Source organism: Alligator mississippiensis, chromosome 15 (assembly GCF_030867095.1).
Source record: "Alligator mississippiensis isolate rAllMis1 chromosome 15, rAllMis1, whole genome shotgun sequence".
NCBI lineage: Eukaryota > Metazoa > Chordata > Crocodylia > Alligatoridae > Alligator > Alligator mississippiensis.
The window spans coordinates 8,752,539-8,772,916 of record NC_081838.1 but is presented as its reverse complement, the minus strand read 5'-3'; the positions used below and the strand labels follow the sequence as shown (position 1 = coordinate 8,772,916).

The 20,378-nt window shown below is 60.2% G+C and overlaps 3 protein-coding genes across 5 annotated transcripts in view; all 3 read left to right on the top strand.

Annotated features, from left to right (window-relative positions):
• SP1 (Sp1 transcription factor) overlaps window positions 1-6,678 on the top strand; it is a 29,407-nt gene extending 22,729 nt beyond the window's left edge. Inside the window, exon 6 of the mRNA XM_006273344.4 lies at window positions 529-6,678. Within this exon, the coding sequence (XP_006273406.1) occupies window positions 529-833 (305 nt within the window). The 3' untranslated portion in view covers window positions 834-6,678. The remainder of the gene's footprint in view (window positions 1-528) is intronic.
• Window positions 6,679-8,059: 1,381 nt separating this feature from the next.
• On the top strand, window positions 8,060-14,422 carry AMHR2 (anti-Mullerian hormone receptor type 2). Of its 3 annotated transcripts, XM_006273345.4 has the most exons (11): window positions 8,063-8,214; window positions 8,287-8,448; window positions 8,995-9,129; window positions 10,371-10,451; window positions 10,633-10,772; window positions 11,280-11,507; window positions 12,098-12,212; window positions 12,361-12,521; window positions 13,329-13,476; window positions 13,914-14,050; window positions 14,146-14,422. In XM_006273345.4, exons 1-11 carry the CDS (start codon window positions 8,115-8,117, stop codon window positions 14,272-14,274), a joined length of 1,536 nt encoding a protein of 511 aa, XP_006273407.1. In that variant the 5' UTR covers window positions 8,063-8,114; the 3' UTR covers window positions 14,275-14,422. The 3 variants fall into 3 exon arrangements, with proteins under 3 accessions (XP_019338256.1, XP_019338255.1, XP_006273407.1); XM_019482710.2 differs by having other exon boundaries at window positions 8,061-8,448; XM_019482711.2 differs by lacking the exon at window positions 10,371-10,451 and having other exon boundaries at window positions 8,060-8,448.
• A 1,308-nt stretch (window positions 14,423-15,730) lies between these two features.
• On the top strand, window positions 15,731-17,313 carry PRR13 (proline rich 13). The gene is made up of 3 exons (XM_059718598.1): window positions 15,731-15,937; window positions 16,041-16,441; window positions 16,698-17,313. The coding sequence occupies exons 1-3, from the start codon at window positions 15,919-15,921 to the stop codon at window positions 16,734-16,736; spliced, it is 459 nt and encodes a 152-aa protein (XP_059574581.1). The 5' UTR covers window positions 15,731-15,918; the 3' UTR covers window positions 16,737-17,313.
• The last annotated feature ends 3,065 nt before the right edge of the window (window positions 17,314-20,378 follow it).

Here is a 20,378-nt window from a genome sequence, read left to right as displayed (position 1 = left end):
CCCAGCAAATCCTCCCCAGGCTTTTCAGCTGAGGTAGCCTCTGCTCCTTAGCTGCCCTTATGAAAGGAGCAGCTAGAGCAGATGCTGGCAGGGCAGTTACCAGGAGCGGATCTGAGTGCATGTCCTAGAATTACCCAAAGAACTGAGCCAGAGCCTGATCCTGCTCTTCCTAACATACAAATGCCACGAAGGCATTTATGTCACAGACTAGAACCCAGCGCAGTGAGAGCCTGTTTGCTGCGGGTCTTCTAAGTCTTGTGCTAGAAGCAGCAGCCAGAGGGCCATGGGCTGTGTCAAAAAACAGGGAGGTTGGAAAACCCATGGGCCTCCAGGCTTCTGTGAGTGGGCCTCTGACCATGGGCCTCCGAGGCCTGAAAGGCCATTCTGGGCTGCACCCCTCACTGCTAGCCCACCCAGCCCAGGTGCTTCTCACCCGGGGAAGAGGGAAGGAGGTGGCTTTCCTTCAGGGACTTTGAGTGAGCCCCTGCTGGCCCAGCTGATCCACCTGCCTCTTGTGTCTCCCTCCAGGTGAGAAGAAGTTTGCTTGCCCCGAGTGCCCCAAGCGTTTCATGAGGAGCGACCACCTGTCCAAACACATCAAGACACACCAGAACAAGAAGGGCGGCCCGGCCGGAAATGTGGCCATGAGCGTCCCCATGGACACAGCAGCCTCCTCAGAGGGCAGCAGCGGGGCCGCTCAGTCTGCCCTCATTGCCACCAACATGGTGGCCATGGAAGCCATCTGCCCTGAGGGTATCGCCCGCCTCACTGGCGGTGGCATCATGCAGGTGGCAGACCTCCAATCCATTAACATCAGCGGCAATGGCTTCTGAGGCCCGCATGGACGGCATGCTGGGTGCGGTGCACGCGCCCAGGGGTTCAAGCGAGTGTGGGTCCAAGAGGCGTACGGAGAGGGAGCGGATCGATCTGTCCTGCCAGGTGTGCCGAGTGGGTGGGGGAGCAGCGCCTTCCAGCACTCAAACCCAGCTCCCCTCTGCCAGGAGCGCTCCCTGCACTCCAGCCCCCAGAGCCTGGCAAACCTCTGCCCGGGACTATGTGGGGAGGCCGGAGATCTTCTTGACTCAACTTATTTCCCCCTCCCAGCCCCTGCCCCATAAACAGCCTCCCTCTGTTCCCTGCCATCAGTCCCCCGCGCCACCATCATGCCTTGGTTAAATGTATATGATCATCGAAATAACTTTTTAGCAAGAAAAAACAAAAAAAAATCAGATTCTATATTATTATTATTATTATATATAAATATATAAAATATAAAATGTCCATTGGCAAGAGGAGAGAAATTGCTGCGACCAAACTCCTTTGGTCTCTCTTTTTTGGATGCCTTATCTTTGAACAGACAACGCCCTTAGGTGCTGTGTATTGCAGCACCCAAGCTGCTGTTCAGACGCTCAATTACATTTTACATTGTAACCGGAAACCATTTAGCCGTTCTGTATGCTTTGCTTTTAGGCTCTATGGGTTGGGTTTCTCCCTCTTTTTGTTGTTTTCTCCCCTCCGTTTATTTTAATTATTGGGGTGAGTTTGTAAAACAGTCACCCTTTGCCTTCCTCCGTGGTTATTTTTTAATTTTAAATTGTCCCCCTCTTCTTCCCACTTTATTTTAATCCGTGCTCTTTCATAAGTGTACATGTTAAATCGATTGTAAGGGGAGGGGGGGTTGTTTGTTGTCATTGTGCGGGTTCACTTGAGCTATTTACCATAGGAGGGGCTGGGACCCGTAGCATGTTCTCATTTTGGGGATGGGTGGAAACAGGGAAGGAGGTAGAGGGACATGAAATGTTTGGGGCAGGTTTGTTTTTTTCAGCAGTCCATGGTCTTAAAAACCAAACGTGAGCGACAGCACTTCCAGGGCCAGTCGGAGGGACCCGGGTCATTTTCACCTCAGGTTTTGAAGTGGCTGAAAGCCACAAGTGTGCGGAAGATGCGGCGGAGAGAAAAACTGCCAGGTAGCACTCGGTCCACCTGGGGCAGGAGGGAAGGAACTGTGGGTCTGTTCTCACCCCTGAGCTGTAGGCTGGGGTGCATTGAGAAGCAGGGCAGCTCAGAGAGCTGGTGGAATGGGCAAACCGTGGGCTGGATCAGCCATGCAGGCATGGACAAGGCCTCTGAGCACATTGTGGTTAGTAGGAGCCATGCATCTTCATTAGGTGGCACTAGTGTGGCACCTTGCAGGGTATTTCCCCCAACACTACATGGCTTTGAGCTCCAAGGCTTCCCCCTTTAACTCCTGGACATGGGTTTTTTGGCAATTAGAAGTAGAGACATTTACCCCCAGGTCCTCGCCTTTTTTTGGGCAGAGTCCTCTTAAACTAGGCAGGTGGGTTGGAGGGGGCATTTTTAGTCCTAAGCAGCACTGGGCGACCACATCCTACTCTTTTCCTCCCCACCCTTCTCTTCCTGTTGTAGCCACAACAAAACAATCTTCCCTTTTCCCCTGCAGCCTCTGTGGAGCCCTGTTGAAAAAGAGCAAGTTGTCCCTGCAAATAGAGATCCCCTGGTACAGGAAGGAGATGATAAAGGATCCCGGCAGTAGCATATATCACCCGGCCTCCCTTGCCCTGAGGCATCTAGGGCTCTGCCATGTCTAACACAGCTGTGTCTCTGTGGTTCTCCCGTGGCCTTTAGTGTTTCATGATTTCTTTAGCGGGTCGTCTTTGGAGGCAGCCAGTAGAGAAAGGAGACAGCAGACTCCTTGGGGAATGGAGCGAACTTTATTTAATTACGACAAGAAGCGATGTTCTGGCGTGTTGTTTTTTTTTTCATAAAAAAGAAATAAGTGTAGATATGGCTGTGTATTCCGGCCCCCTGTCGTGCTGATCGTTTTAGTGCAGGCAGGTGCTTTGATTTCGATTTGCCCTTATGCCAGGGAATCATAGGAATCTTGGAGTCAGTGTTAGATAGCATCACAGCTACTCTGCCATAGGATAAATATCCTTGTCTGGGTGTGTGTATAATATCCAGAAAGATTTATATTGGAAGTTCTGTTGGAAAAGTTTGAAAATAAAATCCCTTTGTGGGGTGGGGCTGTTGCTTATAGCAAATTTTATAATATGTATCAGAGTGTATTAAAACCAAATCCAGGTTTGCTTGTGCAGGGCAGCATTTGGCCTCTTGGATCGAGGAAGAAAGAAGCAGATTGCAGGTGAAAGTGCAAATCCATACAGCGGAATCAGTGTGTTTTCATGCCCCGGTCCCACTGTTCTCGCTGACTTTTCAGCCCATGGGTAGAAGGGGTTGGACTCTAGGAAATTTCCCGCTCAGGACTCTCTTTGCTGGGAAAACTCCACAGAAGGCTTTTGGTGTGTGTGTGCATGGTACGGACTTGCAGGGACAAAAACAGATTGGTTGGAAGATCTCCAAACAGCATTAGATGAAACAAACTCGCTAAGACCCTGACTCAGAACTGGTGACCATGTTGTCTCTTCCTAAAGAAAAAGGAATGTGATGCCGACATGGAGTTCACATGCGTATTTGTGTTTGGCCTACCTAAGGAAAACTGGGAGACTTGACATATCAGTGTCCCGTGCAGAGGGAAGTTACCCCGTCTTATTTCTCTAGCAGGCTCAGGAAGAATAATGCAGGATCTTAACTCTCGCTAACAATCCTTGACCAGATCCAGAGAATCCTGAACTGACTGGATGAGATCCCAGCCCCGGGGCACAGATGCTAAGAGATGCTCTGGCCAAATGCATCAGGCTGCTTCTCGTCTACTGTTGCTTGGAAAATGGGGGGAGATGGGGCGTAAAGCCTTTTTGGACAGGGATGTGGGGAGAAGCTGGAGTATCCCATCAGCAGGAGTGAACAGTGCCCTGCTCCGGGATGACTGGGCCCAGAAAGGTTCTGGGATCTGGCATGGTCTGGCTGGCCAAGCTCCTTGCGCTGAGTTGTGTTGGCTTGAGGCAAAGAGATTCGAGCAAGTACTGTGGAGAGGACGAAATGATCAGGGTTCCCTGCTGCGTTCTGTTCTGTCTCTTCCCACCCCGTGATTCTGGTGCTGCAGAGAGGCAGCTTCTCTCCCTTTCCACTATGGTGCCCTTTTCTCCGAGGTCCAGCTCTGCTCCTCTTTTTCCCTTGGATATGATCCAGGTCCCCGGGGCAGGCTGGGGGTGAGTGTTATAGCACACCCTGGCCACTAGGTATTAGCTGGGCTCCGAGCAGAAGGCCAGAAGGGATCGCTGAGGGCCGTGCAGGCTCCAGCATTAGCTTTGCTGTCTTGTGCATTTGCAGGGTGGGGGGGGTTTAACTATTAGCGGAAGGCTGTTCTGCAGCCCTCACCCTGCCCTCTCCCTTTCCACCGGTTTCTGCTGCAGGATCTTAATGCCTTGTCGATCCATTTACCTCCTGCTCTGTGGGCTGCAGTCGGCAGGTGCTGGCCGTGGGCACAGCCCAGCCAAACTGTGAAGTGTCAACATGTTTTACCTAGTGTTTTTTACCTAGCTGCAGGGAGGGAGGGAGGGAGAACTCCTGCTGTACATTTTTCTGGCTGACATCTTTCTGCTCTCTCTCTCTCTCTATTTTTGCATTTGTATATTTTTATAGAGGAAACGTTAAGCATTTGTATTTTTGTACCGATCTGTGAAGCACTATGAATCCCAGACGCAGACCCCTGCCCATGCGTCGGGGCTTTCCGCCTCTTGCCCACCTGGGAAGTTTGCGGGTTCGATAGGAAGCAGTATTTCAACACTGTTTGGTCTCCCTGCCCCGCTGGGCTAGGTCAGCTCCTATGTCTCAGGCAGCTCCTTGAGAGAGCACTACCATCTCCTCCCTGTCGCTGGCCTTGATGTATCCAGGGGGATTTGGAGCACTCTGAGATCCTTGCAGGTTACAACATGGTGCGTGGCTGGTGTTCAGCACCGTTGCCCAGTACGTGCCATCTGGGAGAGCCCGTGTCCCTAGCGAGAGCATGTTGTCCTGCCCCTCGTCCATCCGTCCTAGCTGCTGTCTCACCCCAGCTTGTCAGCGCAGAAGCCTGATGCGTCTGGAAGGGACATGACAGGATTTAGGTGCCAAATTTTTCCCTTGCGGGACTGGGGGATCTGATGAGGAAGGAGTGGACAGTATTGTGCATTTCTCGAGCAAGGCCTGAGAGGGTGAGGCTGTTTGGAGCCCACGGGGTCTCATGGCATCCCAGAAACGCAAGCACTGGAGCCCATGCCCTGTAGGAGGGGGGCTCTGCCCATTGGGGCACCAGAACTGCTGTTGCAGTTTGCCAAGATGTTAATTTTCCTATGGAAACAAACCCAGCAGGAAGGGCCTTGCAGACTTCCTGCTCCCACAACCAGGGCCTGTGCCATGCAAAGCAGCAGCCTCCCGGGCTGTCTGGCCTGAGGTCCAGGGTTTGCTCTTGCTAGCTTCAGAGCAGCAGCTTCCAGCCGAAAGCAGGACACGGGCTCAGCCAGCAGAAGAGATGTTGAGAGCTAGCCTAGTCCATGCCAGGGCCAGCTAATGTGCAGAGCTGAACTACCTGTACATACCCCAGCCTCCAGGGAGCGGGAGCAGGGCAAAGGGACGGGGCTCACCTGGGCCACCAAAGGCTCTAGTGGCTTGAAGGTGCACAGATCCTTTCCCTTGGGACCTCTTTGCCAGTGCTGATTTCTCACGGCTGCAGATAGCACTGGGCTTCTTCCACCTCCTGGCTTGGTTCCCTCTGCTCTTGTTAGCATCACTGTATTAGCTGGCTAGTTCTGTTGGCATTGGCGTGGCTGCAGGCGCCTTGGGCTTGCAGCAGGTGCAAGGCGGCCACATCCCACCCTGGCAAAGATCCAGGGCACCGGTTCCCGTCCATGCCAGGCCTGGGGACCCTTGCCTCGTATCCTCAGTAACAACCCTGGTTTGGGCTGGAGCTGTCTGGGCAGCGATGCGGCAGTTTCCAACTTGGTAGGTGAACCCCGATTCCCCTGCCCTCCCTTTGCTGCCAGGGTCTTGCTCCCCTTAAATTGCACTGTTCCTTCAAGCACACACCAGCCGGCCGCTGCCTGGGGGACCCTGGGCCGGGGCTGTGGGAGCACTGTATAGTCCCTAGCCCGCAGGTGCCTGCGGGATCAAATGTGCCTTTTTTTATACAGGGGCTCCAAGCAGTAAAGCCATGTTCAACCAGGGGTCCCCTTTGCCAATTGGCCTCGTCCCGGGAATATCTTGTTTTTGAAGCAATTTTCGACGCCATAGATGGTTGGGAATGGCCTAGCTTTAATCTCCCCAGAATCCCATTACCCCTTGTTCCCACCACCCGCTGGGGAAAAGGCACGTGTCCACTACTTCTATGCATTACAGAGTGGAGGGGAGAGGGAAGGACCTTGCCGTGGGGCCCTCGAGGAGCCACAGAGACATTTCACCAGTGCCTCCCGCCGCTCACCGCGCTTTCCCTCGGGGCGGGGGTTTCGGTGTTGGGTGCCCATCGCCGCCGCGCGCAACCTTCTGTAACACTGGCAATAATCCTCTGTATCCATGTAAAGACCCTTTTATCTTGTAATGATGTCTCTGTGCTTTTTTTAATCCAATTGCCGATGTAATGATGTCTGAAACACATTTTAAAAGTGCTATTTTTTTTGTACAAAGATTAGATATTAAATGTAGTTTGGCTCCTTTGTAAACGGATGACAATTTTTTTTTTTTTTTAAAGGTAATAAACCAGCGTCTATGGAGTTGTATTCAAATCCAGCATGGCCAGTTTCGTACTTAAGACTGTTTCATTGCTTGTAGGTGGGCGCTTGAGGCCAAGTCCTTGCCTCGGGCACCCGTTTCTTTTCTCGGGTTGCTGCCATAAATGCAGCCCTGCTCCAGCCTTGTTTTACTGCGCTGTCAGAATAGGGGAAAGCAAAGTTACATAAGGGGCCTGTAGGATATTTTTTCCAAGGAGTTCATGGAGTGCTGCCTCTCAATGCAGGTGAGGGCAGGCAAAGGTACGTGTCTCGTGTCTCTCTCCAGAGGTCCTGGCTGCAGAAGCCTGTCTGCCAGCACATGTCCCACTCCTGCTGTCCTCGTCCTGATACCCTCAGCTGTGACGTTGGCACCGTTCTGCAGCCGGTCCCAAAGCCTGTTACAAAAGAGACCGGGTTCCCACTGTCGTGTTACAGCGGAAGAAACTGAGGCACGTGGTGGGGAATTGACTTCAGTGTTAAGAGTCCCAAAGCCAGGAAGGTTCTAAATCACTTGGGGTCTCTTGGAGATTTGCTCCCCTAACCTTAGTCACCAAAGAGCCTTGTGTGCTTGGAGAACCTGCCTCCCTTTCCAAGGGCTGGGAGCTTTGCAGACCCCAGCAGCTTGCACGACCTGGAGAAAATCGTTCACCGAGGGTCTGCAACTAACAGCAGAAGAGATCTCGGGACTCGGAGCCGACGGGCAGTAACCTGGGGGTACCTGCAGGCTGCCACCTGGGTTTTGAGGGGGAGGCTGGGCTCTTCCACATCAGGTGGGAGCTGGAGCCTGGCAAGCTGTATACACACGCATACATGCACAAGCGTATTGGGCAGGATGTGGTGGTCTCCTAAAATCACAGGATTTTAGAGCCAAACTCCTAATTTCGGGGCCAGCTTGGGCTCTCCAAGACTTTGCGGCTGACAGGGCTGTAGGGGCTCGGGGAAGGGTCCAGAGATGAGCGGGTAAAATGCTGGGGGGTCCCTATGTAGAGCCAGGCCCAGCTCCCCCTGAAATGCATGGCTGGCGTAGGGGAGAATGCAGCTGCTTCTGGGGTGGAGCAAATCAATGGCTGCACGTGAGCCCAGGCTGAGGGGAGGCCGATCCTGCTGCAGCTGTGGGGGAGGCTGGACTCTCCCAACGGCGCTGAGGGCCCAGCTTGGGGTAGCCAGGCTTTGGGGAGCTGCTTGCCCCACGGGCGCAGCTCTCTAATCCCGAAGCCATTGGAGCTGGGGAGCATGTGGAGTGGGGTTGCATCTTAGCTGGGACCAGGTGCCCCGGGGTGCGGTACCCCTGTCTGTCCCGTCGCCTGTTTCTCATCCAGCCTCCGGCTGTTGACAGCGTCCCAGCCCCGGCCCCCGCATGCAGCCGGCCAAGTCCTTCCCACCTGTGCCGGCCCCCAGGGAGGGCCAGCGGGCAGCCTGGGGTGGGCTCACATACACACACACGCACGCACACGCATGCTCCAGGTGCCAGGAGACGGAGCACGGGCCACGGCCACCATGGGCTCCGGGGCCACGAGCCTATGGGGGGGGCTGGGGCTGAGCCTGGGCCTGGCAGGTACGGAACAAGACAGACGGCACTTGGGGGGTCTCTCCACCCGGGACCCAGCCCAGCCTCATGTCTCCGCAGGCGTCTTGGGCAGGAGCTGCATCTTTTACGAGCACCCCAGCGTGCGGGGCAGCCTGCGGCACCAGGGCCGCGCGCTGACGGGCACCGAGCCTGGCGCTGTGCAGTGCCTTCAAAGCGAATGCTGCTTCGGCCTCTGGAACCAGAGCCACATCCTCATGCAAGGTGAGGTGCCCAGACACTGGGGTCCAGCATGGTTTGGATGGTGGCAAGACCCTGTGCCAGAGCCCTAAATTCCACCACGGGGAGGAGAGCGGGGTCTGCCTGGTAGGGCAGAGCAGTGGGGCCAGGAGCCCGGACGCCTGGGTCCCTGCCCGTCTGTGGGAGGGGAGCAGTGGTCAAGGACCCCCTCCTGGGTTCTCCTGGGAAAGGAGTAGGGTCCTGTGGGTCTCGTGGAGGAGCAGGGAGCCCAGACTCCTGGGTTCATCCCTAACCTGGCTGTGGGAACTCATGGACAGTGCTGTGGGAAGTGAGGGTTGCTCCAGCTGGAAGGATAAGCCTATCTGCTGGGTGCTCTGGGCTGGCAGCACCCCCCCCCCCCAACTCTGCCAGACCCCCGTGCCCAACGGGAGGCATTTGTGGGCACCAGGCAGTCGGGGTATGAGACCCACGGTGTCTTGGAAGGAGGTGTGGGGGTCTAGGGAGAGCAGAGCTGTGTTTGGGGTGGGGGCGGTGCCTTGACGCCTCGGTCCGTCGGTGTGTCCGGGGCAGGTTGCTGGAGCAGCGACCGGGACGGCTGCGAGGCGGTGGCCTGTGTACCCAGCCCTCGCGCCAACCTGCTGCGCTGCCTCTGCCGTGCTGATCTCTGCAACGCCAACATCAGTGCCCTGGGGGCTGCACCACAGGGTATGTACCCCCCCAGAGCAGAACTGGGGGATCCTCTGTGCACAGGGGCCTGTGAGGGCCTCCTGGACCAGGGCTGGGGGGGCAGGGTTACCCCTGGGGTCATGAGAGCAGCCTGTGCCCCCCCTCCCGGCCCCCACGGCGGGCCTGGGGCTGGGTCCCAGTTGCTATAGAGATCTGGGGGTCTCCCATTCTCACCTCAGGCTGCTCCCCCCCCCACCCCCCAGGAGCACCCAAGGGCCCTAGGCCAGGCCTGGGAGCCCCAAAAATGGGTCCAGAGCCTGGCAGAGCTGGCTCAGAGAGGGGCTGGGGCAGGGGTCCCTCGTAAAGACGAGAGCTCCATGTAGGGGGCCGGGGCCGGCTGGGGTCACAGGAGGCTCTGGGCAGGGATGTGGGGGTCAGCCAAGCAGAGGTGCAAGAGAGGGGGCTGGCTTGGGCTTATTTGTCTGGGGGGGCCTCCAGGCCCTGCCAACCCCCCACCCTTCGCCTTCATGCCCCCCACAGCCCTCAGCAGGCCCCTCTGCCCTGCCGGGATGGAGCAGCCCCCTCGCAGGTGCAGCCCCCGCCTGTCCCGTGGGGGAGTCTGCGTCTGAGCTCTGGGCCCAGCTGCTGAGACCTTGGAGTGGGCGCCAGGCGGAGGGGCCTCGGCCAGCCTGATAAACCCGTAGGAGCCGGGACTGTGGCGCTCACACAGCCCCGCCTGGCCCGAGGAGCCCCCTGCCACGGGGCCCCGGCGGGTCTGGCCGGACACTTGGGTTCTCTTCCCGGTTCTTGCAGGTTGGGGAGGTCTGGACACCTGGCTAGTTTCCAGGGCAGCTTTCACCTGGTCCAGCTGGACCCCAGGGGATGATGGCTGTCCCCCAGGGGGGTAGCTCTGCAGGCTTGCAGCCTGGGCCAGCCCAGGAGGGGTTGATTTTCCCCCGTTTTTTGCCTGCCTCCTGGGCACTAAACCTGCTTCTACCTCTGGCCCCCACCCTGAGACACCCCTGCCCCCCTGCCTTCTCTCCACTGGAGTCCAGGCCCCACTGCCTGCCTCCCAAGACTCTGGATGAGAACCAGATGTCCTGACTCCTAGCCCCTGCCCGTCCCTACCCGCTGACCCTCAAGCTGCCCTGTCTGCAAGAAGGAGTGGGGGGGATGTCTCAGAGGGCCCCCAGCCACGGCTCGGGGGAGCCATGCTTATGCCACGGGCCATGGCTGCTGGGGGCCGTGCCTCTCTGCACCCCTCTCCCTGCCTCCCGCAGCGTCCTCGGCCTCCACTCCCTCCGGGCCCCTGTGCATCGCGGGCGCTGTCCTGCTCTTCCTGGGCTGCCTGGCCCTCCTAGGTACACCTGGCCTGGGCGAGTGGGGTGCCAGCCCTGCCCTGGGTTGGGGGGGTGGCACAGGGGCGTGGGGCACTGGGGGGTGCCACAGGGGCGCGGGGCAGTGGTTGCAACCCTGGCTGGGGTGCTGTGGCTCTCCGGCCCCATGGTGCTGGGGATCCTGGTGACCTGTGTCTCCCCTCAGGGCTGTGGCGAGTGAAGGTCTGCTCCATGCTGCTGAGCTGCCGGGCCCGGGGGAAGCATGCCAAGGGGGTCCCGGGCCCCAGCTCTGCCCTCCCCAGGGACCCCCCCAGCCAGGAGCTGCCAGCGCTTCACTTCCTACAGGTCTGGGCTGGGATGGGTTGCCACCGGGGGCTGCCCCTGGGCATCTGTCCCCCTCCTCCCCTGGCACCAGTGGGATGGAGGGGGAAGCAGGGCCTTGGCCAGGTCAAGCCGGTTTATAGGCCAGTACTGCCCTAGCCTGGCCCCAGTGCTGTGAGCTTCCTCACAGCAGTGCCCTAGCCTACACCCCTGGCATGGTGAGGTTCACCACAGCAATGCCCCAGCCGGGCCCCTAGTGCTGCAAGTTTCCCCCCAGCAGTGCCCTGGACTGGCCCCCAGCGCTGTGAGCTTCCCCATAGCAGTTCCCTGACTTACACCCTGGCTCTGGGAGCTTCCCCTACAGCAGTGCCCTGTCCTGGCCCCTAGTGCTGTGAGCTTCCCCTCCCTCAGCAGTGTCCTGGCTTGGGACCGGTGCTGGGAGCTTCCCCTGACCAATGCCCTAGCCTAACCCCTAGTGCTGAAAGCTTTCCCCCAGCAGTGCCCTGGATTAGACGGGGTCTGTGCCCACAGGTCCTGCAGACCGGGCGCTTCTCAATGGTGTGGCGTGGCTCCCTGCGGGGGGTGCCCGTGGTGATCAAGGCCTTCCCTGCCGCTAGTGACCAGCACTTCGCAGCTGAGTGGGGTGTCCTGAGCCGGCCTCTCATGAACCATGACAACCTGGTCCAGCTCCTGGAGGCCAGGCGGGGGGACGGGCCCAGTAGGCGAGGTGGGCTGCTGGTCATGCCGCTCTATGCCCAAGTGAGTCGCAGCCTCAAGGCTGGTATTTGGGTTGTATGGGGTGTTGGAGCAGGGGGGCAGCTCTTGGGACCTAGGGTTGGTGGCCTGGGTCTGTCCCATCCATCCATCGTGCAGATGAGAGCTCAGTACAGGGGGTTGGGGGCAAGGCTGGGGTTGCAGGGGCGGGATGCGGGGGTCAGCAGGTGTGGGGGGCCAGGCTGCATAGCAGGGGGCTGGAGGCCTCTAGGCACCTGGGAGCCAGGACACCTGGCTTGGAGGGGACAGGGCCTCATGGCCAGAGCAGGAGGCTTGAAGCCAGGACACCTGGGTTCTCATCCCATCTAGGGTGGGAGCAGAGGCAGTGGTTAGAGCATGGGCTTTGATGCTGGGACTCCTGGGTTCCTCCTTCAGCACACGGAAGGTGGGGGGAGCAGGGGTGTCTCCGGGTGGGGGGCTCTGTCGGACCTGAGAGCTTCGTATGGGGCAGACAGGGCGGGCGAGCAGGCAGGGGGGAAGTGACAGAGAACAGAGGGGGGTCCCAGGCCCTGCCAGTCCCTGGAGGCTAGGAGCAAGAGGGGTCCATCCACCCCCGTCCATCTGTCCATCCGCAGGGCTCCCTGCGGTACTTCCTGGGTCAACATGCCAGCCCCTGGGAGGGCACCGTGCGCCTGGCGCTGTCGCTGGCCTGCGGCCTGGCCTTCCTCCATGATGAGCTGTGGCGCGATGGTGAGACCCCCTCCACCTGCCTGCCCAGCCCCCATGCACCGAGCTTGGCTGACCTGGGGGGTCTCTGCCATGCCCCCCTTCCCCTGGGTGGGGGACTTCTGGCACCCCACTCACCACCCCCCCCCCCCCATTCCCCTGCACGCCCCAGGGTTATACAAGCCAAGCGTGGCCCACCGGGACCTGAGCAGCCAGAATGTGCTGGTGCGGGACGACGGGGCCTGCACCATCGCCGACTTTGGGCTGGCTATAGTGCTGCCCACCAGCCCCGAGGCCTGGCCCAGGGACCGCTCGCCCACCGCCATCAGGAAGGTACCGGGGCTGGCAGAGGGGCCGGGGGGGTGGGACAGGGAGGAGCCCACGTGCAAGCCATAGCACTAGTGCGTGCAAGCTGTGATCCAGAGCTGCAAACATGGGCACCAGTGGGTGCAAATCTCAGCCCAGGCATGTGCACACATGGATACTTGCATGTGCCAGCCTCACAGCCGGGGTAGAGCTGCATGTGAGTCCTGGCCCCAGGATGCACCAGAAGTGACCCCTGGTGCGTATGAGCCTTGTTACTGGGGTGTGCCAGGCTGGTACTTGTGTGTGCAACTTTCAACCCAGCCATGTCCAAATGTGGGCATGCCATGTGTGTGGGGCTGGGCATGTGCATGGGTAAGTGGCTGAGACGTGTGGGTCTGTATTCTTGAGCATGTGGCTAGTGTGTGTGCGCGTACTTGTGTGTGCATGTGCTCATGAGTGTGTGTACTCACTTGTGCATGTGCTCATGTATGCATGTGCTCGCAAGTGCCTGGGATGTGCATGTGTTCACGAGAGCCTGACACGTGCGTGTGCTCATATCTGCATGTGCTCATGAGAGCCTGGCATGTCCATGCACTTACATGTGTACACGCTCATGAGAGCCTGACGCATGTGTGTGTGCACTCACGTGCACATGTGCTCACGAGAACCTGCGTGTGTGCATGACAGCCCGTATGTGCATGATCTCACATGCGTGCGCACTCACAAGAGACTGGCATGCCCAGACACTTATATACACACATCCCGGCACTTACAAGTGTATGTGCTCATGAGAGCCCAGTGCATGTGTGCGCTCATGCGCGCGTGCTCCGGCAGCTGGGGACACAGCGATACATGGCCCCCGAGATCCTGGACGAGAGCCTGGACCTGCGGCGCTGGGGCTGCGCGCTGAAGCAGGCCGACGTCTATGCGTTTGCCCTGGTGCTCTGGGAGATCCTCATGCGCTGCCCTGCGCTCTTCCCAGGTGAGGGCCCCGGGTTCAAGCCTCCAATTTGCACCGGGGCACAGGCCCCAGAGGAAACTGGGGACACCAGGGGAAACTGAGGCAGGTGGGGACAGGCACCAGGGGAACAGCACCCAGACTCACCCCTTGCCCCCCCAGCCCGGGGGGTGCAGTCAGGACCAGTGGGGGTGGGGGGCACAGGACAGTGAGACTGCGGGGGGGGAGGGGGAGGAGCCCCTGAGTTGGGAGCAGGGGGCATTGCCCAGCCTGGGGGTCATCTAGGGCTGGGCAGCCCCAGGGCTGCTTTACATAGCATCGTGCCCCCCCACTCCCCGAGCACCTAGGCCATGCCCGTAATGAAGTGGACTGTGACATTAGCAGATCTCAGGGGGTACGTACAGTGCCCAGGGTGGGGCTGGTGGGAGAATCGGCTCCTTCCCTTGGCTGTGCCCCCCCAGGCTGCAGCGTCCCTGAGTTTCGGCTGGCCTACGAGGCGGAGCTGGGCAGCAGCCCCAGCCCCATGGCGCTGCGGAGGCTGGCGGTGGAGCAGCAGCGGAGGCCAGCCATCCCCCAGGCCTGGATGGGCACCAGAGGGGTAAGGGGAACAAGGGGGGGGGTACAGGGGCTACACCCCCCCATTGCAAGGTTGAGACCCAGGGAGGCCCCTGATGCCCCCCTCTCCTCTGCCAGGTCCCCGGCTGCCTGCAGGAGCTGCTGGAGGACTGCTGGGACCCCGACCCCGAGGCCCGGCTGACGGCCAAGTGCGCCCACCAGCGCCTGCAGCAGCTGGGGCCGGAGCCTCCCTTAGGGGGGCCCTGAGCCAGCCGGGCGCGGTTCCTTATTTCCAGTTCCCTTTTCACTGCTCATCCTTGCCACCTTGAGGACGGCGGCAATGACCGGAGCAAGCTGAAGGCTCCGGGTTTCATCCCCGACGCGCCTTTGCTAATAAAAGTGTGTGATCAAGTCACCCAGCGAGTGCCCCAGCTTGAATGAAGGGCTGAGACTGCCCCCGGGCCCCAGCACCCGGGTTGGAGCCCCCCGAGTGGGCACCTGCAGAGACCCAGTGGCCCCAGCGCTGTCGGGAGCAATGAATTCATTGGTGCTCAGATGAGCCGGGCAGGGCCTGGTGTTGCCCCCTGCGCCCCCCAGGCCTGGCAGGGGAAACTGCCAGGGCCCCCAAGGGAAGCTGAGGCAGGCGGGAGCAGAGACCGGGGAAACTGAGGCAGGCAGTGTGGACCCCGGGGGGAAACTGAGGCAGGTGGGGGCAGACACCAGGGGAAACTGAGGCAGGCGGGGGGGACACCAGGGGAAACTGAGGCAGGCAGCGGCGGATACCGGGGAAAAAGGCAGGCAGGGGAGGACCCCAGGGGAAACTGGGGCAGGCGGGGGAGGACCCCAGGGGAAACTGAGGCAGGCGGGGGGGACACCAGGGGAAACAGGCAGGCGGGGGAGGACCCCAGGGGAAACTGGGGCAGGCGGGGGAGGACCCCAGGGGAAACAGGCAGGCGGGGGGGACACCAGGGGAAACTGGGGCAGGCGGGGGAGGACCCCAGGGGAAACTGAGGCAGGCGGGGGCAGATCCCGGGGGAAACAGGCAGGCGGGGGCAGACCCCAGGGGAAACAGGCAGGCAGGGGGGACACCAGGGGAAACTGAGGCAGGCAGCGGCGGATACCAGGGGAAACTGAGGCAGGCGGGGGCAGACCCCAGGGGAAACAGGCAGGCGGGGGAGGACACCAGGGGAAACTGAGGCAGGCGGGGGAGGACACCAGGGGAACCTGAGGCGGGGGGGGCAGACCCTGGGGGAAACAGGCAGGAAGGGGGGACACCAGGGGAAACTGAAGCAGGCAGTGGCGGACACCAGGGGAAGCTGAGGCAGGCGGGGGAGGACACCAGGGGAAACTGAGGCAGGCGGGGGAGGACACCAGGGGAAACTGAGGCAGGCGGGGGGGGGCAACAGGGGAAACTGAGGCAGGCGGGGTGGACACCAGGGGAAACTGAGGCAGGCGGGGGAGGACACCAGGGGAAACTGAGGCAGGCGGGGGGGGGCAACAGGGGAAACTGAGGCAGGCGGGGTGGACACCAGGGGAAACTGAGGCAGGCGGGGGAGGACACCAGGGGAAACTGAGGCAGGCGGTGCGGACTCCGTGGTAAACTGAGGCAGGTGGCGATGGACCCTGGGGGAAACTGAGGCAGGCGGTGCGGAGCCCGGGGACCGGGCAGGCGGGGGCGGCTCCTCGCCGGGGCGCGGCTGACCCCGGGTGTCCGAGCTCCCCCCCCACTAAAGCCCGCACGTCGCGGCGATCCCCCCCGCCCCTGGAGCCGCTCTAACCATTGGACGGCGCTGCCGGAGCGGGGCCGGCGGCTCCTGCCCCTTTAACACCCCGGGGGCGGGCCCTGCGGGGGGGCGGAGGCCGCTCCCTGTCCCGGTGCGGAGGCGACGGCGGTAGCGCTCTGCTGCGGCCATGTGGGACCCCAGCGCAGGTGGGAGGCCGGGCCGGGGCCGGGGCCGGGGCCGGGCGCGGGGCAGCGGGCGGTGGCCCCGATCGCCCCTTGCACGCTCACTGCAGCTCTGCTTCCCTTGCAGGCCAGCCCGGCCCCGCCTACCCCCCCGGATCGGGCCCCGCCTACCCCCCGGGGCCAAACCCGGCTTACCCCCCGGGGCCAAACCCCGCTTACCCCCCGGGATCCATCCCAGCTCCCCCCCTGGGGCCAAATCCCACCTACCCCCAGGGCCCGATGCCCCCCAGCTCCTACCCCATGCCCCCCGGCCCCGGCCAGCCCCCCTACCTGCCAGGCCAGCCAGTGCCTCCCCCCTACCCCGGGGGCCCTTACCCCCCGATGTGCCCCGGGGTGCCGGCGGGGATGGGCATTGTCGCCCCCCTGGTGCCCGGGGCCCCTGCGCTGGATAAGAAGGCGGCGAAGAAGATGAAGAAGAAGATGAAGAAGGCGCACAAGGGGCACAAGCCACACAAGCTGCACGGGAAGGTGAGGGGGGGTCCTGGGGCCAACCCAGCCTGGGATTGACCCCCACGGGGTGGGGGAGCTGCCTCTTCCTAAACGCTGGGTCCAGCCCAGCCGGGCGGTGGGGTGTCTCGTGAACGGAGTTGGAGGGGTCTCAGCCCAGCTGCCGCCAGGGGTTTCTCCCCCCTGCCCCCTTGCATGCCCATGGGAGCGCCCAGGGCACAGTGGGGCCTGGCCTTCCCGCCCATGAGCCTCACGCCCGGGTTCTTCCTCCCCGCAGCGCTCCTCCTCCTCATCCTCCAGCAGCTCCTCCGACTGAGCCCGCCCGCCCGCCGCAGCTTGCCAGGAGATGCAACCTTTGCCCGCCTGCGGAAGCCAAGCCCCTGGATCATCCCACTCCCTGAGGCCCCAGGCCGAGGCCCTGCCGCGCTGGGATCAGGGCTAAAAGCAGGCGCCAGGCACCAGAGCCAGGATCCGGCCGGGATCTGGGGTGATCCACTCAATCCCTGGTGGCCTCAGCAACCTGGGGCCTGCTCACAAGCCAGAAGGAAATCCAGACCCCCCCCTCCCCCAGCCAATCCCTTCCTCCCTGCACTGTGTAGCTTCACCCGATTGGCTGCTTTGATGCTGGGGGAGGGGGGTGTTATGGATTGGCCAAGGGGATCTTTTTAGGGGTCCCAGTGGGGGGAATTGACCAATCCCAGGCTCGCTCTTGTGATCTAGTGCAGCCTGGACGCTGCCTACCTCACGGTCAGGACTGGGCAGGACAAGGCCCTGCCTGGTCCTCAGCCCCAGACCTGCACTGGGGGCGACTGGGTGGGGGCGCGAGCTCCCTCCGGGCTCCGCAGCGCTTGCCTTGCACTCGCCTTTCAATAAAGCCTCTTGGTTTCAACCCCCCCACTGGTATCAGACCCTCTGTGGCGCCGGTGGCTTCCCAGAATCCTTTGTAGCCAGTGTCCAGGGCCGGGGGGGCTCATGGTCAGCGGAGCCCCTGACCCATGGGGTGCACCGGACCCCCGCTGTGGGCTGGGCTGTGTTGTGGGATCAGCACCTCCTGGTGCATGCGACTGTCCTATTCTGGAGCACTGGCTTTGCCTTGAAATCCCCAGCACCTGGAGTCCCGTGAGCCGGGGAAAGGAGCAGATCCAGCCCAACTGAGCTCGGGCTGCAGCAAGGAGGCGGGCAGGTGGTGGGGCCAGACCCAGGTACCCGCAAGGCCAACCTGCCGCTGGTGTAACCCAGGAGGGGCTGTGACCCCGCTGTCAGGTGGGGTTGGGAGGTGCCTGCTCTGCCCACTGCTGGCCCTCACCTGCTAATTTATTTCAGCAGGAACATGCAGCTCTTCTGGGGTGGGGGCTGGCGTTGGCCGCAGAGGCCGGGCTGCAGCCATACCCACTGCACAGGGTAGGACGGGGAGCGCCAGCTGCAGGAGTCCGGGAGAGGAGAGGAGCCCTGTGGTCCGTGAGTGCAAGGTGTTGTACAAAGCCCTGCACTGCTGAGCGTGGCCATATCCACAGGTTGGGTCTCCCCAGTGGCATCCAGACCCCTGAGCCAGGTACATCCATGACATCCGGGTTGAGGGGCTTCTCAGGAGGCCAAAAACAGGCTGGCCGAGCAGGGCACTGCCTGGTGCCGGCCCCTGAGGACCCGCTGAGTGGGGGCTGGATAGGACCAGCAGTCTTGCCTCAGCCTGCCTCAGTGCCGCCCAAAATGACTCCCTTTCCTCGCCCATCCCAGGCAGGGCTTAGGCCATATGGACCAGCCTGTAAAGCTTCTGGGACTGGCTGAGGGTTGCACTGTCACTATGCCCACCTCCATTATGAATGAAGGGGGCCTGGTGCTGCACAGAGGGGCCCAGTTCAAGACCCACCCCTGCACTTGGCACCCCCCCGATGGCTTGCAGGGCATGAAGCCCCCTAACCAGGCTGTGAGAAAAAAGGGGCTGCATGCCTGCTTCTCCATGGGAACATCCGTGGTCCATGCCACGGGGGTTGAAGTCGCCCGGGGTGGTTCAGACAGGGCTGATCCTGCCTGGGGCAGGGGGCTGGGTTATCCTGATTCCTTTTCTACTCTGCTTCCATGAGTCTTACTCTTACCCCAGTGCTGGACTAGGCACCTAGGCTCCCTCCAGGGCTATGGTGATAGCCAGGGGCTGACGGACCAGGCCCTAAATCACTGGTGCAGGGTGGGCCAGCTCCCAAATGCCCTGGACATGCCCCAACTGGTTCCTCGTCGCACCTGCTATCATTCCCTCCAGCCCGTGCCTGCTCAGGTTTGCCCAGTACCTTGGGCAGTAGCTTCCATTGTCTCTGGCTCCCTCACACCCTGGGTTGCTCCTTCTCACAGCTTGAAGTGGGACAGGTCAGGTCCATCAGCAATAACGAGGTGCATGGTGGCCTCCCCAGGAAGACAGCCCTGCTCGGGATGGAGGCACCGCCTTTGTCGTGGCAAAAGCAGATCTTCAGCTGGGAGAAACAGCAAAATGACTCGGAGATCCACAGGTGTTAGCATTTAGGAGCATCCCAGCACTGAAGGCAGCAGCCCTCAGTCCTTTGGGACACAAAGCTGAAGTTCCCCCTGCTTCCTTCTGTTTCTTCCACCTGGGTCCTTTTCCCTCCTTCTCCCGGGAAAAATCAAACTGACTTTTCCCAGGGTGACAAAATCCTGCTATTTGAGGCCTTGAGGGGTACGTTTACTTGCCAGTGCGATCCATCAGCCTTGCCAAAAGACTGATGGGTCTGTGGGTTCCACCTGGGATATCAAGGAAACTTCTCGGCGCAAAGGCATTGGCCCATCCAGATCCAGCTTTCAAAGTGAGGAGTGAATCCACTTCAGAGGAAGGTACCGTTAGCTTTTCTACTCTAGGAAATGTTGCCACTGTAACCAGTAATCTGGCTGGCATGGGAATCCATACAGGAGTATCTTCTTCCAGCATAGGAGCTGTCTGGCTACAAAGCCCTTTTATGCTGGTATGAAATCACTGAATCATAGGACATGAAGGTTGGAAGGGACCTTAGGGGGTCACATCTAGTCCAACCCCCTGCTCAATGGAGGACCAGCCCCAACTACATCATCCCAGCCGAGGCTTTGCCTACCCGGGTCCTAAAAACCTCCAAGGATGGAGATGCCACCACCTCTTTGGGGAGCCTGTTCCAGTGCTTTACTACCCTCCTAGTGAGTTTTTCCTAATGTCCAACCTCAACTTCCCTTGCTGCAACTGGAGCCCGTTGCTCCTTGTTCTGCCATCTGCCACCACTGAAAACAGTCCAGCTCCGTCCTTTTTGGACCCATCCTTCAAGTAGTTGAAAGCTGCTGTTAAAATCCCCCCTTGGCCTTCCTTTCTCCAGATTAAATAAGCCCAGTTCCCTCAGCCTCTCCTTACAGGTCATGATGCCCCAGCCCCAGAAACATTTTTGTTGTTCTCCACTGGACTCTCTCTAATACTCTAGTGCTGTCCCCTACCCTGGGGGTCTTCAAGAGGAGGTTAGATGAGTATCTAGCTGGGGTCATCTAGACCCAGCACTCTTTCCTGCTTATGCAGGGGGTCGGACTCGATGATCTATTGAGGTCCCTTCCGACCCTAGCATCTATGAATCTATAATTTGTTCACATCCTTTCTGTAGTGGGGGCCCAAAACTGAACACAGGACTTGAGATGCATCCTCATCAATGACAAACCGAGGAGAATACTCACTTCGCTTGATCTGCCAGCAACACTCCTACTAATGCAGCCTAGGATGCCATTAACCTTCACAACAAGGGCACACTATTGGCTCCTATTCAGCTTGTTGTCCACTGTCACCCCCAGGTCCTTTTCTGCAGAGCTGCTGCCCAGACAGTCAGCCCCAGCCTGTACTGGTGCATGGGATGCTATAAATGTATCCAGACTGGGACCTGTCTGTGAATAACTATACACATACCCATACAATGCCAGTATGTAGCACAGGGGTGTAGGTTGTAGC